Raw genomic sequence first — 13,456 nt, 5'->3', positions numbered from 1 at the left:
TTGGAAATATGGTTTGTGTGACGCAGAGCTTCAGAGCTTACATCAAAGAAAAGATTATGTGCGGATTACTTCAGACCTTTAGATATTAAAACATGTGGGGGAAGGGAGCATTTTCCTCAGTTGTCCAGGATAATGCAAACTATAGGTTGTGAGAAAATGATAAGCTGGAAATCCACGTGCGACGCTTGAAGGTAAAACAATTCAAATAACCAGAATATAAAATTTTCAAATTAATTAATTAATTAAATTAAATTAACAAAATTTTCTTCAAGTAATATTTTGGAAATAATCAGCTGAACCAACAACAAAAACAAACTTCATGTAACTTTTTGGCAAGGCAAGAAGAGCATTGGAACATTTGATGTCTACTACAGCTGCCATGAAAAAGAGCGCAAATTCGGTTTATATATAGTGGAAGATAAACTTCGTTCGGTAGCTTACAGAAGGTGTCAAGATCGGGGCATTTTCGTGTAAAAATAAAAAACAAACGCGGCCGATCTCTCAATTGTTGATAACGAGGATGTCGTTTCGCTATCCAACCATGAAGAGGTGAGAATAGCGATAACGCGGCTAAAGAACATCAAAGCCGCGGGAGCCGACGATATTAAAATATGGCGGCGAGGAGCTGGTGAGGTGCATGCATCATCTTCTAAGCAAAATACGGAGCGATGAAAGCATTCCTGCCGATTTTAGTTTAAGTCTCCTCTCCCCAATATACAAGAAGGGTGTTCCTGTAATGAGCTCCAACTACCGCGAAATTAGTCTTCCAAATATTGCCTATAAGGTTCTACTGAGCCTATTAGGTAAAAGGCTGGATTTAGACTTAGAAAATTCATAACTGAAGACATATTCACACTACACCAAGTCTTTGAAAATACCAATGAAAGAGAAACAACACACACCATATTTTCATCGATTTTAAAGTCGTTTTCGACGTTTCGACGGTACGAAAAGGTTTTGCCGCAAAACGTGCAAAAATGAGGTTGAGCAGTTCCTTCAGAATTGGAAAGCTATTTAAGTTATTTGATATTAAAAGAGGTATCATCGTGTGACTTTTTTACTCCTTTTTTATGATTGCGAGGTTGGAAATGACCTCGTTTATCAAGGAACCAGCAACCACCGATAACAATGTCTGTCTGGACGTAGAATCTCTCTTGCCAACAATTGCAACTTTGGAATAAGTAGTCAATTGAGTAGAAAATCCTCTCTCGACAAACAAAACTAACTCTCTATAAGGCTAAATTTTCCCGGATTCGTTGGTTAGATCGGCTCCGGCTCTGAGAGTAGTCGATACGGTATTGGCTGGTGGTAGTAAAGGAAAAGGAAGATCTCCTTTGTGTTGGAAAGATCAGATAGAGAAGGACTTGGCTTCACTTAGTGTGTCCGACTGGTGACGGTTAGCCCGAGAAAGAAACGACTGGTGCGCTTCGTTAAACTCGGTTAAAATCTATTAGACGGTTTATATTCGAATAAATATGATTCCCTTCAAAATTTCATAAATAATTCAGTACATATATTTATACCCGCACTTGCGTGGGTTCATTTTCAGAGAGCGATCATGATTCAATTATACAAGGTTAAGTAAAGTTTGACAACTGATTTCGGATGCTACTTGATCCATTGATGCAATTTGGAAGCAAGGGAAAAAAGGGCATAAGTTTATCCCCTTTCTGAAAATGTATATTAGTAAAAAATTGAAAAAGGTCGTTGTAAGCCATAGAATAATTTTATGTTATTTTATAAGTGGTACTTAATTATTTATATTTTTAACTTAACTATTCCCATGGATTTGTGTCATATATGTATGTATTTTGACCATGCATCGGATTGGAATCTATATGTGCCATTTGTAAACCTACACTGAAGTAAAAAATAAAACAACTTGAGAATAGTGGAAACTCTTAACGAGGAAAAACCACTTCCGGTAATCATACATTTGATTTTTTAACGAGATTACCTGCAAAGTTAGAAGTATAAAATCTGTGTTAAAAAAAGATAAATTTATATACAGTCACTCACATTCAAAGTCGGGCAGATGCATGCGAAAACTTCTAGACATAATATCTATGTTTTGATGAAAGAAAACACGTTCTACCTTTTTCTGTTTTTTCACAAAAATTGTTTTATTTAAAAACAACAAAAAAAATATATTCCAAGTTGCTTTATAAAATTTTAATGTATAAAAAACTGAAAAAGGCCACTTCTCTGTCTCACATTTAAAGTCGGGCAAACCATGTTTTGCAAATATGCATACCGTTATTTCTAAATTTGCTATACTTGTATTAAAAGTTATTGTTCATTGTTGCCTTGTCAATCATTGGGTGAGTTTATAAAAGTATTTTGCAAAATACCGCGTAATGGTAAACAGTCTACATTGGAGGAACGCAAAATAGTAATTCAACTGCACTTAGACGGAAAATCTGAGCGAGCAATATCGAAATTGATAAAAAAAAGCAAGTCAACAGTGCACGATATTATTGCTAGATACAATGAAAATGGTTTCATTGCAAATAAGCATCGTAGAACCCGTCCAAAGAAGCTTTCCTCCAAAGATGAGAGCATGGTGCTAAGGGAAGTGAAGAAAAATCCATTCATTTCTGCTCCAAAATTAACTGCGATGGTTAAAGAAGCTTCTGGGGTGGAGGTAAATCCCGAAACAATAAGAAGACTTTTTCGAAAAAATGATTTTCACGGCCGAGTTGCGCGGAAGAAGCCCCTAATAAGCAAGAAAAACCAAAATGACCGGCTTGTTTTTGCTCGCCAATATATGGCTAAGGATTTCGATTTTTGGAGCACTGTAAGTGGGGGAAAAAATAACAATTTCATGATTTTAATATTCATTCTTTAGGTATTATTTACTGACGAAAGTAAATTTAATTTATTTGGATGTGATGGAAGGGGTAAAGTGTGGCGCAAACCGAACAAGGAGCTGGAAGGCAAGAATTTAAGAAAAACGGTTAAACACGGTGGTGGATCTGTAATGGTTTGGGGATGCATGGCGGCGTCAGGAGTTGGAAAATTGCATTTCATTGATGGAATAATGAATAAAAACGTTTGTTTAACAATTTTAAGTAGTTTTCAATTCTAAAAGGACAACGATCCCAAACATTCCTCATATGACGTCAAGAGCTGGTTGTTATATAACTGTCCAAAGGTAATAAAAACCCCTGCACAAAGTCCCGACCTCAATGCCATTGAGCATTTGTGGGATGAATTAATATAGGTCGCCGGATGCAGGAAAGGCAGTGTACATCAATTCAGCTCTTGAAAATTGCTCTGCAGGAAGAATGGAATAAAATAAGCCCTGATGTTTGCAAAAAGTTAGTGGAATCGATGCCAAGCCGTTGAAAAGCAAAAAGGTGGAGCAACGAAGTATTAATTTTGCGTTGTGTACAAATTTGTTCACACCTGTGTAAATAAATTTTAAGCAGTTATTAACAAAAAATCAGATTGATAATCTGCAACAAAAGACTTACCTAAATGTGGCTATGTAGCAGCTATTTATCAATGTAATTTTCACAGAACTTTCAATAGAATTGAAAGATGCGAAGGTCTAAGCAAAATGGAATAGGCAAAACAATATTGCCTGCTAACTTTTTCAGCAAAAATTTTAATTTCTACGCTTTTGAGTACTTTTTCTTTAGAATTTGCTCTGAAATAAAAAGTAGCTTTTCCAAGGAGACAACACGGATTTATTAAGTAGCTTCAAGATGGCTAACACAGGGTGAAAATTAGGCTACTTACATCACCTTTAATTATTGCTTCATGGAGAGCGATGACAGAAAATTTTCAGGATTTGTCTTTTTTTAACAGAAGCAAACGATGGCTTCATTCAAGTCTGGCACACTTTATTAATACTGTTTGTTGCAACCATTCATGGTTACAACCTACACCGGCCCTGCATCAGCTACCGGGCGTTGCTTGGCAGCCGTTGCATTTTATGCTTATTGTTTATAAACAAAGTCAGCTGGAAAGGCTTTTGCTCTTCAAATTTTTTCAATTATATTCTGACTGTACACTGTGATTCTGACTTTTTGTCAGTGGACCTTCATTTATTTAACTTCAATTTATTTTTCTCTGTACGGCATTGCTGATTGTTTCAGTTGTCGAAAATGATGACAGAAAAATATTTGTTTGCCTCTCGGTAAAGGCAAAGAGAAAATATATTTGCAGCTGCAAAGAAGCAGCAGTGGAATCCAAACGATTCGAAAGGAACGACATCGAGAATAAAATAAACGGGAATCATTTTTTACGCTTAAACGTAGCAGCAGTGGGAGTGAAATAATCGCAGTACTTTGATTAAACATAGAGTTCAACGTAATTGCCAGTTGAGGTGCGGGCAACTCCCAACATACGTAGGAGTAGCGTTAGCCGTGCGTCATGAAGAAGACCATACGGCCTGAATCGACGCCCTACTGTGTGCAGCAGTCCAAGCCAAGGCGCATCAAAAACGGGAAAAGGTGTGAGGTGGATAAAAGGAGAACCAATCCATCCACTCCGGTGCGGCGCAATATTGTCGACTGCCCATTTTACACATTTAAGTATAAATTCGACGATTTACCGTTAGACCCAGCGAAGGCATTCATCGAAGAGAAGATTGGTAAAATCGAATCTGAATGACTCGCGGATGCATTTGTATTTTGCTTTAATTTTTTTTTTACAGCGCATATGCAAGTAAACCAAATAGTGGGACGTTGCAATAAGGAATTGGATTTCCATTTATATGAAATGGGTCATGAAGTGAAATGGAGTTTGGAGGAGTGTGACGATGAAAGTATTCAAGACTTGAAGCTGGAGGATATTGTAGTACCCCAAAAAATGGGATTGTTAAAAAACAAAAAGGAGCATCAGTATTCATTCAATGCGAGAGGTGAGTGCGTAATTGTTTTTTGATTTACTTGAAATGTGTTAAAGCACCTAGCTGGAAATTAAAAGTTAGTTAATGGGAGTCCTTCTGCTGTGTATGCTTAAGTTCCCGTTTGACTTTCTTTTTTAGCAGTTATTTTGTTTTCACGCCTGTCGTAGTTCGACTGCATCCTGTAGAGATGCTAAGTAGAAAAACCACAGGTTGGTTACAAAGTATAATACTAAAAGCAATACCAAAGAACGAGTACAAGGAGCAACACTCACATTTACAGATTTTTATAATATTTATATGTAATTAATTGTCTAAAGTTATATTGGGCAGAAAAGGTTGTGTTGGTATATAAAATAGCAAATATTTTGTACGAGTATATTTTTGGTTTTTCAGGTCTTAAGCAAGTTGTTGGCCGATTTATTTTTAAATACATTAATTCCCGCATTTTATATTTCTTACTATCGTCGAGAATATGTTTTATGGACAGTTGGCAGTTACACGTTTCACAATACCCTTTGAATGGGTATTCATGAGTAATCTTGGTGTGATCCACACGTAGTCTAGTAATAAAACGGAGTTCCTCCACAGTCGTTGAATTAGGAAACGTTGGTTTAATGCGATGTGCGTTGTAAAGCTTGTAGCCGTTTTGGTACGTTTGCCAGCTAGCCCTCATCAATTCCCATATATGGGGACAGATAAAAAGTCGGGCATACACTGTAGTGTCTGAGTGTTCATAACAATCATCTGAATTTCAACGGCCGCCGTGGCCGAATGAGTTGGTGCGTGACTACCATTCGGAATTCAGAGAGAGAACGTCGGTTCGAATCTCGGTGAAAGATTAAAATTAAGAACACAAAGAGGGTGTACGCGCTAATTATATATATATATATATCCGCATAATCTTCAACATGATTTTTATATTTGAACAGTGTTGTATCAAAATGTCTTTTGAATTTTCAATAAGCGAACCAAGTCGATTTTGAAATGCAGTGATGATTGACCTGCTATCTGTGCAAATAACGTATTTCTCTTTACTAGCTGTAGCATTCTTTATAGCAAAGTTGATGGCAACTGACTCAGCCGCGAAGACTAAATGGGACAGAAAAAGCAGTTCCAGTCAGGGTTGCACACTTTTGCACTACCACTAAATTGCACTCCCGCTCTCCATTCAGTGGCAGTTAATTTGCAAAATCCGTTGTAACTGAAGATTTGATTGTTTTTCCGTCTTTTGAGACTACTGCAAAATACATCGATTGCACTGATTTAGAACCATCAGTAAAAAGAAATTTCCAGCCTTCTCTTTTTGAAATTTCTATTATTTCCAAAAATGTTTTCTGATAGACTATAGGGTTACTTGTTTGTGGTTTGGCAATAATCGTCTTAAAAAATATATTATTTCTTTTGCATATAAGACTGAATTATATATGGCTGAAGGTTCCTTCAAGCAGCGACTTCTTGAACAACAGTTACATCTTTATTAAGAATAATCAAAAAACATTTGCTGACTAAACGGAGTTGGCTTTATTGTATCGTTTGTGACTAGATGGCAGACCAGACTATCCTAACATATTTTTAGTCCGTTCTGTGAGAAAGGCCCGAAGGCCTCTGCGAAACGCGGTATGATAGAGTTCATTCAAAAAGCTGATGTACTCATATGTGAAGAAAATTGCATCCATACTATAGATTTGCACAGTCTGATATTTTCCATAAAGTGTGATAAAATTCACACGAATATAAAGCGTTTTTCAGTAAGAGCGCTTCAACTTTTTTTTTGAATAAAACACAAACGGTTTGACTTTTTTAACTAATTTTTTTGAAGTGAAAACTTCTTTAGAATCGTTGGGAGTGATTTGAGAAAAAGTGAAACGAAAAAAGCGACACTCTTGGCTACGAAGCGTTATATTATATGTTGATATAAACGTAGCGACGAACTAAATAACTTTTAGGCCAGCGCCGACAGCATGGCGCGATAGCCGAGCGACTAGCAATGTGAGCTTCCGATCCAAAATCCTTGGTTCGAATTACAAGAAAAAAATTTTTTTTATACAGTTATTTTATTTTATTTTATGATATGTTTATGAGGAGCTTTTTTTCATGGCAGAAATACACTCGGTGTTTTGCCATTGCCTGCTGAGGGGTGAGCGCTATTAGAAAAATAGTTTTTCTTAATTTTGGTGTTTTCACCGAGATTCGAACTGACGTTCTCTCTGTGAATTCTGAATAGTAGTCACGCACCAACCCATTCGGCTACGGCGTTTGTTTAATTTTACTGATGCAAAAATGAGGAAAAATATATGAATAAAGTTTGCTTACTGTTTACACATTTTCCAAAGGTGACGGAGAACCAAAAACAAAAGTCGATTTTCAAACAAATACGAGTGCATATGTGTAATTGTTTAGAGTTTCGGTCACGCCCCAGCAAAACCTGCGTGCATATGTGTTTGTAACATTCAAAAAAAGGTAATTGTGTTAGAGTTTCGGTCACGCAGGTTTTGCTGGGGACGCTCATAATAGCAACCGCGTGTGTATTTTTATATTCGTAAATATTTTCATTTTTTAATATTTACCGCAATTATGCCGAAAAATAATGCAGAAAAGTGTCGTGAATATCGACAGAAAAAAAAAATCAATAAATAGCATCGCGGAATTCATTCACGAAAATTTAATAAAGTATACACCAGAAGTATCGCGGATACTTAGAAAAGATTACGATAAAGTTCCAATGATTTTAAGTGGCGATTTTAACGTAAATTTTGCATTGGGCACAGCGGTTCCTTTAATTGATTTTCTCAATACAACATACAATTTAAAAATGTGTAACAATCGAACTGAATCGACAACACGATCAAGAACAACAATTGACGCGGTATTTCAAAGATATGTTGACAACATCGAAACCAAAGCATTTGTATCATATTTTAGCTATCATAAGCCACTCGTATCATTAAAATATGAACTTGGCCTATAGCAATATTATAATGAACCTATAATTATCCCGCTCCTAATGCTGCTTTCGTCTCATTCTCTCTCAGTTTGTTTTCCGGAAGGTTTCACTTCTATCGCGTCTAACCGTTAGACTGGTATTTTTTTTTTTTTATTATCGAGTTTGAACATATACATTCAAGTATGAAATTCGATTTCTTTTGCATGACCACCGCGTGCACGTTTTACGAAGTCCAATCGTTGAACCCAATTTTCGACCACTCTTTTGCATAAATCGGCCGAAATTCCAGCAATTTCGCGTTCAATATTGGCTCTGAGCTCACAAATCGTCGCCGGCTTGTTACTGTAGACCAATGACTTCACATAACCCGCGGCGGCCATTCGACCGGTCCATTTCTGGAAATAATGCGCTCATCGAACTTACTCTTCAACAAATCAATTGTAGCGTGTGCTGTGTGGCTTGTGGCCCCGTCCTGTTGAAACCACATGTCGTCTAAGTCCATACCATTCAATTGCGGCCAAAAATAATCGTTTATCATGTCGCGGTATCGATTTCCATTCACAGTAACGTGGCGATCGTTCTCGTCAAAGGAAAAAATATGGGCCAATTACGCCGCCGGCATGTAAACCGCACCAAACAGTGATTTCTTCGGGATGCAACGGTGCCTCATGAATCACGTGTGGATTGCTTTCTGCCCAGTAACGCATATTTTGCTTGTTGACAAATCCATTGAGCCAAAAGTGAGCTTCATCACTGAAGATGATTTTTTGGAATTATTTGGATTTAAAGTAGCAGCAACAGAACGATTATTTTCATAAAAAATTTGCACAATTTGCAATCGTTGCTCAAGTGTGTAGCGTTCCATGACGAAATGTATACTAATGAAGTTTACAAATGACAAGCGAAAAATAAAAAATATTACGTCGTTCGCCCTCTCTATCGGAAAAAAGCGCACCTATTGAAAAACGCTATAGATGTTCTAAATCGACTACTCGCAAGAATTGATACTTATAACTGCTATGAGACGTCAGCCAAATAAAAATATATTAGAATTAAATTCGTTATGGAAGAAATCATAACTGAAGTAAAAAAACATTAAATTTTCTTTTATTTATAATTATTTCTTTTGTCCTATATACAAAATATATCCTCTATATTTTTTAGGATAAACTTTTGATATTCTAAAATATAAAATATATAAATTGGCACATTTCAATGCGTGTCATATGCCGAGCATTTTTTTTTTTTTTGAATGGCTCGTTATTGTTTCTGGCCTTGAATATTTTATTTGACATCTAGCATCCCTTACGATGGATAAGCGACGGCGCATTGTACAGCTTACATACAAACTTCCCCAGATTCATAAACAGCGAATCTCTTGACTATGAAAAATTAGTGTTACCAAGACTTTGCCAATTCCAGTAATTTCAGTGGGTTTTCTCTCCGTTTTCGGTAAAATTCTGGACACATCCTGTAGTGGTATGTAACCCAGGTAAGCTCTTAAAAACAGAGAGGCATAATTTTTTATGTATTGTCCAGCATACTTACCAAATGTCCGTCTCTGCGCCTATGATTACTACATTCGTTTCATAAAGCAGGATCACAAATAAAATAGTGCTACAGAATAAAGTTTCCATATGTTCCCAAAATCTTTATTTATTATTAGAAAAAACAAGGAAAATTTGAAACATTCTAGCAAGCAAAAAAGTCCGCAGCCATAGCCGAAAACGGAAATTAACTCTAATAAAATTCTGAGGTTCTCACCCAAAAGTAGAACCAGTTTTTGGACGTTTTTCGAATACGTTCTCCCACTAAAGTAAGCATCCGAAAGTACATTTTCGTTTTCGGATCATTTTTCACCCATTTTTGGATACGCTCCAAAAATTTGCTTACTCAGTTTGATTTTTCCCCACAGGAATGTTATGTACACTCAAACAAGTAAAAGTACCTACATAAGTATATACATACATGAGTCATAAAATAAGTTATGGCCATAAAATTTCTATTTAGTGCTGTCGGATCTATAGAACAAACGGAGTCTATCATTTTCAATTTCGATTCATCTTCAACGCATATTTTATGCACTTGATTCTAAATAATTTAGTATCAAAGTATTGGAAATGATAAATCAGCTATGAAAAATGGAAATAAATTAAAAAAATGAAATAAATTAACAGACAAATAATTATTATGTATCAAAGCGTGGAATGTAACAAAGAGAGGAAATAATCTGTAGATAATGAGAAATCAACGCAGACAGAATTCGCGATCAAGTTACGCAATAAAGGAGCATTCCTTGCATAATTAGTCGTGGCTTTATCTGAATAGAAGATGTTGAAATTCGAATGTAGAGTTCCTGGTGGTACAAGAAAATTAGTATTTTGTAGAAACGACGAACAGTGGACAGTCCCATTAATTAGATTAAAAACGAAAGAGAGCGAAATAATATTTCTCCTCGTTTCAAGACGTTGTAGACTAATAAGAAGCAAACGTGAATTGCTTCACCTGTTCAAGTCTGTCTATAGAAAACTGGGGAAAAAGCCTCCAAATAACCGCTGCATATTCCAGTGTAGATCGTACACAAGATGAACAAAGTAGTTTTAGAGTATAAGGGTCTGCACCATTGGCGCTGGTTCGACGAACAATGCCAAAGTGCGAGTAAGATTATTTAGAAATAAAAAAATTGATGTGCCTATTACAAGAAAAAGTGCAATTGAATATTAGGTCTTTAATTTCTTCAGAGATTCGAAATAGAGAAAGCATCGTGCATTATGTTATGAACTTTTGAAAAAGTAATATGAAAGCATTTTTTAATACGTATTGAGAGCCGGGACTTGTGACACTAAAGAGTCAATTTATCTATCTCTGCTTGAAGGCGTGCCGCAGCGATTGCATTATTTACCACGAACAATATTTTTAAGTCGTCAGCATATAAAAAAAATCTGTAAAAATAAATACAGTCACTTACATATATAGCACTGTGGTACAAAAAAAAAAGGTGCAAAAAAACTTTGGATCGGACATGATGAGGGTTGTAGCTTATGAAAAACTGAAAAGAATGGTATAGGAGAAATTTCCAATACACCCCCAAAATCTCATTTTATGGCCATAAAACCGTTTTCCAGTAGGTTGATATGAACAATCACTCCTAACTTCGCCAATTTCCATCCGATTTCGAATTTGCTTTTTTAGTTCGAAAGAACAAAAACAAGCCTTTTTGACAGTGTGTTAACATTTTTTCTGAAATGACAACTGACGAGACTGTAGACGGAAGTATTTGGAATTTTTTTATTTTTTCTCTATTTTTTCGACTTTGACATAATTTTTACGATATTATCCGATATTGAGGATTTTTTTTAGTACACTACTGTTATATATTAATATAGTAAATTTAATTTTGCGTCAAATGAGCTATATTTGACTGTAATTGAATTAAAATTAGTAGAGTTGTGCGAGTTTTAAGATTTTTTGTTTTTTTTTTTTACTAATTTGGAATGTTGGTATAGCTTACGCTAAATGGGAATAAGGACGTGTTTTGATGCGTTATTATAGATACGTAATATTTATTGGAGTATATATGAATACATAAGAGTACACTGTACTGCATACAACAGAACTGGTTAGAACTTACGAAAATATCTGACATATTATAGCACATTTTTTTCAATAGAAATATGGAAAAGCTCCCAAGTGTGCCAAAGTTCACACTGTACATTCATTAACAAAAGAAGTTTGTTATTATAATTTAACCTTATTAAAACGTCAAAGTTTTATTGTTTGTTTCATTGAAATTCAAAAGATATAAATCAAAACGTTGCCAGAAAAGTCAAATTTCTCAATATTCTCCGATGATATGGCATCATCAGCCTTATCATAAACCAGATGATTGTTATTTTTGTAAAACGGACGTAAACGGTCATCATTATAAAACTCGAAAGCACATAAAGTATGCTGATGCTGCAACTGTTAAGAACCCCGTAGTCTTGGACGATATGATTGACTCAACTGCAGGTCATGAACTGAAGGAAGTTCAACTCATTGCTGATGATGATCAAACTGATAACAATAAACCTGATGATGAAGAGTACTTTCCGTCTGGTTCTAAGTTTTCAGAACGAGACATTGTATCAAATTCAGATTTTCAGGATCTTTCTCCTGATTTACATACTTCTATCGGGAAGACAATCTGAAACGCTCGCTTCTCGATTTAAACAATGGAATTTAGTTGATGACGACTTCAGATGAATGATGATGATCGAATTTCTTACAGAGAAGTATTCAAAACTGATGAAGAAATGACAAATGTACCGTACCATACTAAACTCCAAAGGGCCGTTTCCAATGCATTTTTAAGTTTGGAACCAGTGCCGTTGTATACTGCACCGTACCATACCGTACAGTGCTGCACTGCACAATACTCCAATAAATATTATGCGCTTATAATGACACTTGTTATTATTTTCATGCTTCGAAACGCATACCAAATCTCGTAGTAAAAAAAGAAAAAATCTTAAAACCCACACAACTCTATTAATTTTAATTCAATTACAGTCAAATATAGCTCATTTGACGCAAAATTAAATTTACTATATTAATATATAACAGTAGTGTACTAAAAAAAATCCTCAATATCGGATAATATCGTAAAAATTATGTCAAAGTCGAAAAAATAGAGAAAAAATAAAAAAATTCCAAATACTTCCGTCTACAGTCTCGTCAGTTGTCATTTCAGAAAAAATGTTAACACACTGTCAAAAAGGCTTGTTTTTGTTCTTTCGAACTAAAAAAGCAAATTCGAAATCGGATGGAAATTGGCGAAGTTAGGAGTGATTGTTCATATCAACCTACTGGAAAACGGTTTTATGGCCATAAAATGAGATTTTGGGGGTGTATTGGAAATTTCAACTATACCATTATTTTCAGTTTTTCATAAGCTACAACCCTCACCATGTCCGATCCAAAGTTTTTTTGCAACTTTTTTTTTGTACCACAGTGTAATTAATGAATAAAACAAAAAGTATTTACTTAATGAACTCCTGAAAAGGCAGTAAAAGGTTCCGAAGAAACACCGTCAATAGGAACGACACAACGTCTATTGCTTAGGTAAGGTTTCAACCATTGTAGGAAAACAGAATGAAGGCGCAATGTAGCAAGTTTATATAAATATATTATACAAAATTCACGAAACACTGATAGATTAGACACTTGTGCACATTTTCTTCATACGACGGTTCCATGGAAGATCATGAAGAGGTAAATATAGACATGTATTAGGTGCGCAATTAAGGTCTCGCTGTTTTTTTTATGAAAATACAACTTTATTCTGAAAAAATGGTTACAAGTGAAGTATTGCCCACCGCCGGCTACTCGTATTACTTTTCCCCATCTTTCTAGTAGATCTTGTATACCGTCGCGGTAAACTGTTCATCTTTTGAGGCTGCCCACGGATCAAGCCATTTTTTGATGTTTTCAAATGAATGGAACTGTGCTGGTCAGCTAGACCATGTGCCATCGATCGGAACAGGTGACAATCGGACGCCGCAATATCTGGAGAATATGGTGGGTAGGGTAGGATTTCCCATTTCAGTGTTTCCAGGTAGGTTTTAATGGGCTTGCCAACGTGAGGCCGAGAGTTGTCATGTGGTATAATCACT

At 35.7% G+C, this 13,456-nt stretch overlaps 1 protein-coding gene across 1 annotated transcript in view; it reads left to right on the top strand.

Annotated features, from left to right (window-relative positions):
* The first annotated feature begins 4,016 nt into the window (after positions 1-4,016).
* The window catches only part of LOC129240668 (dynein axonemal heavy chain 3-like), a 319,983-nt gene continuing 310,543 nt past the window's right edge, over positions 4,017-13,456 (top strand). Inside the window, exons 1-2 of the mRNA XM_054876599.1 lie at positions 4,017-4,600; positions 4,664-4,870. Coding sequence (XP_054732574.1) covers positions 4,381-4,600; positions 4,664-4,870 — 427 coding nt within the window. The 5' untranslated portion in view covers positions 4,017-4,380. The remainder of the gene's footprint in view (positions 4,601-4,663; positions 4,871-13,456) is intronic.

Source organism: Anastrepha obliqua, chromosome 3 (genome assembly GCF_027943255.1).
Source record: "Anastrepha obliqua isolate idAnaObli1 chromosome 3, idAnaObli1_1.0, whole genome shotgun sequence".
NCBI classification, from domain to species: Eukaryota; Metazoa; Arthropoda; class Insecta; order Diptera; family Tephritidae; genus Anastrepha; species Anastrepha obliqua.
Note: the sequence above shows the minus strand (reverse complement) of the source record. Positions and strands in the feature narration are given on the sequence as shown.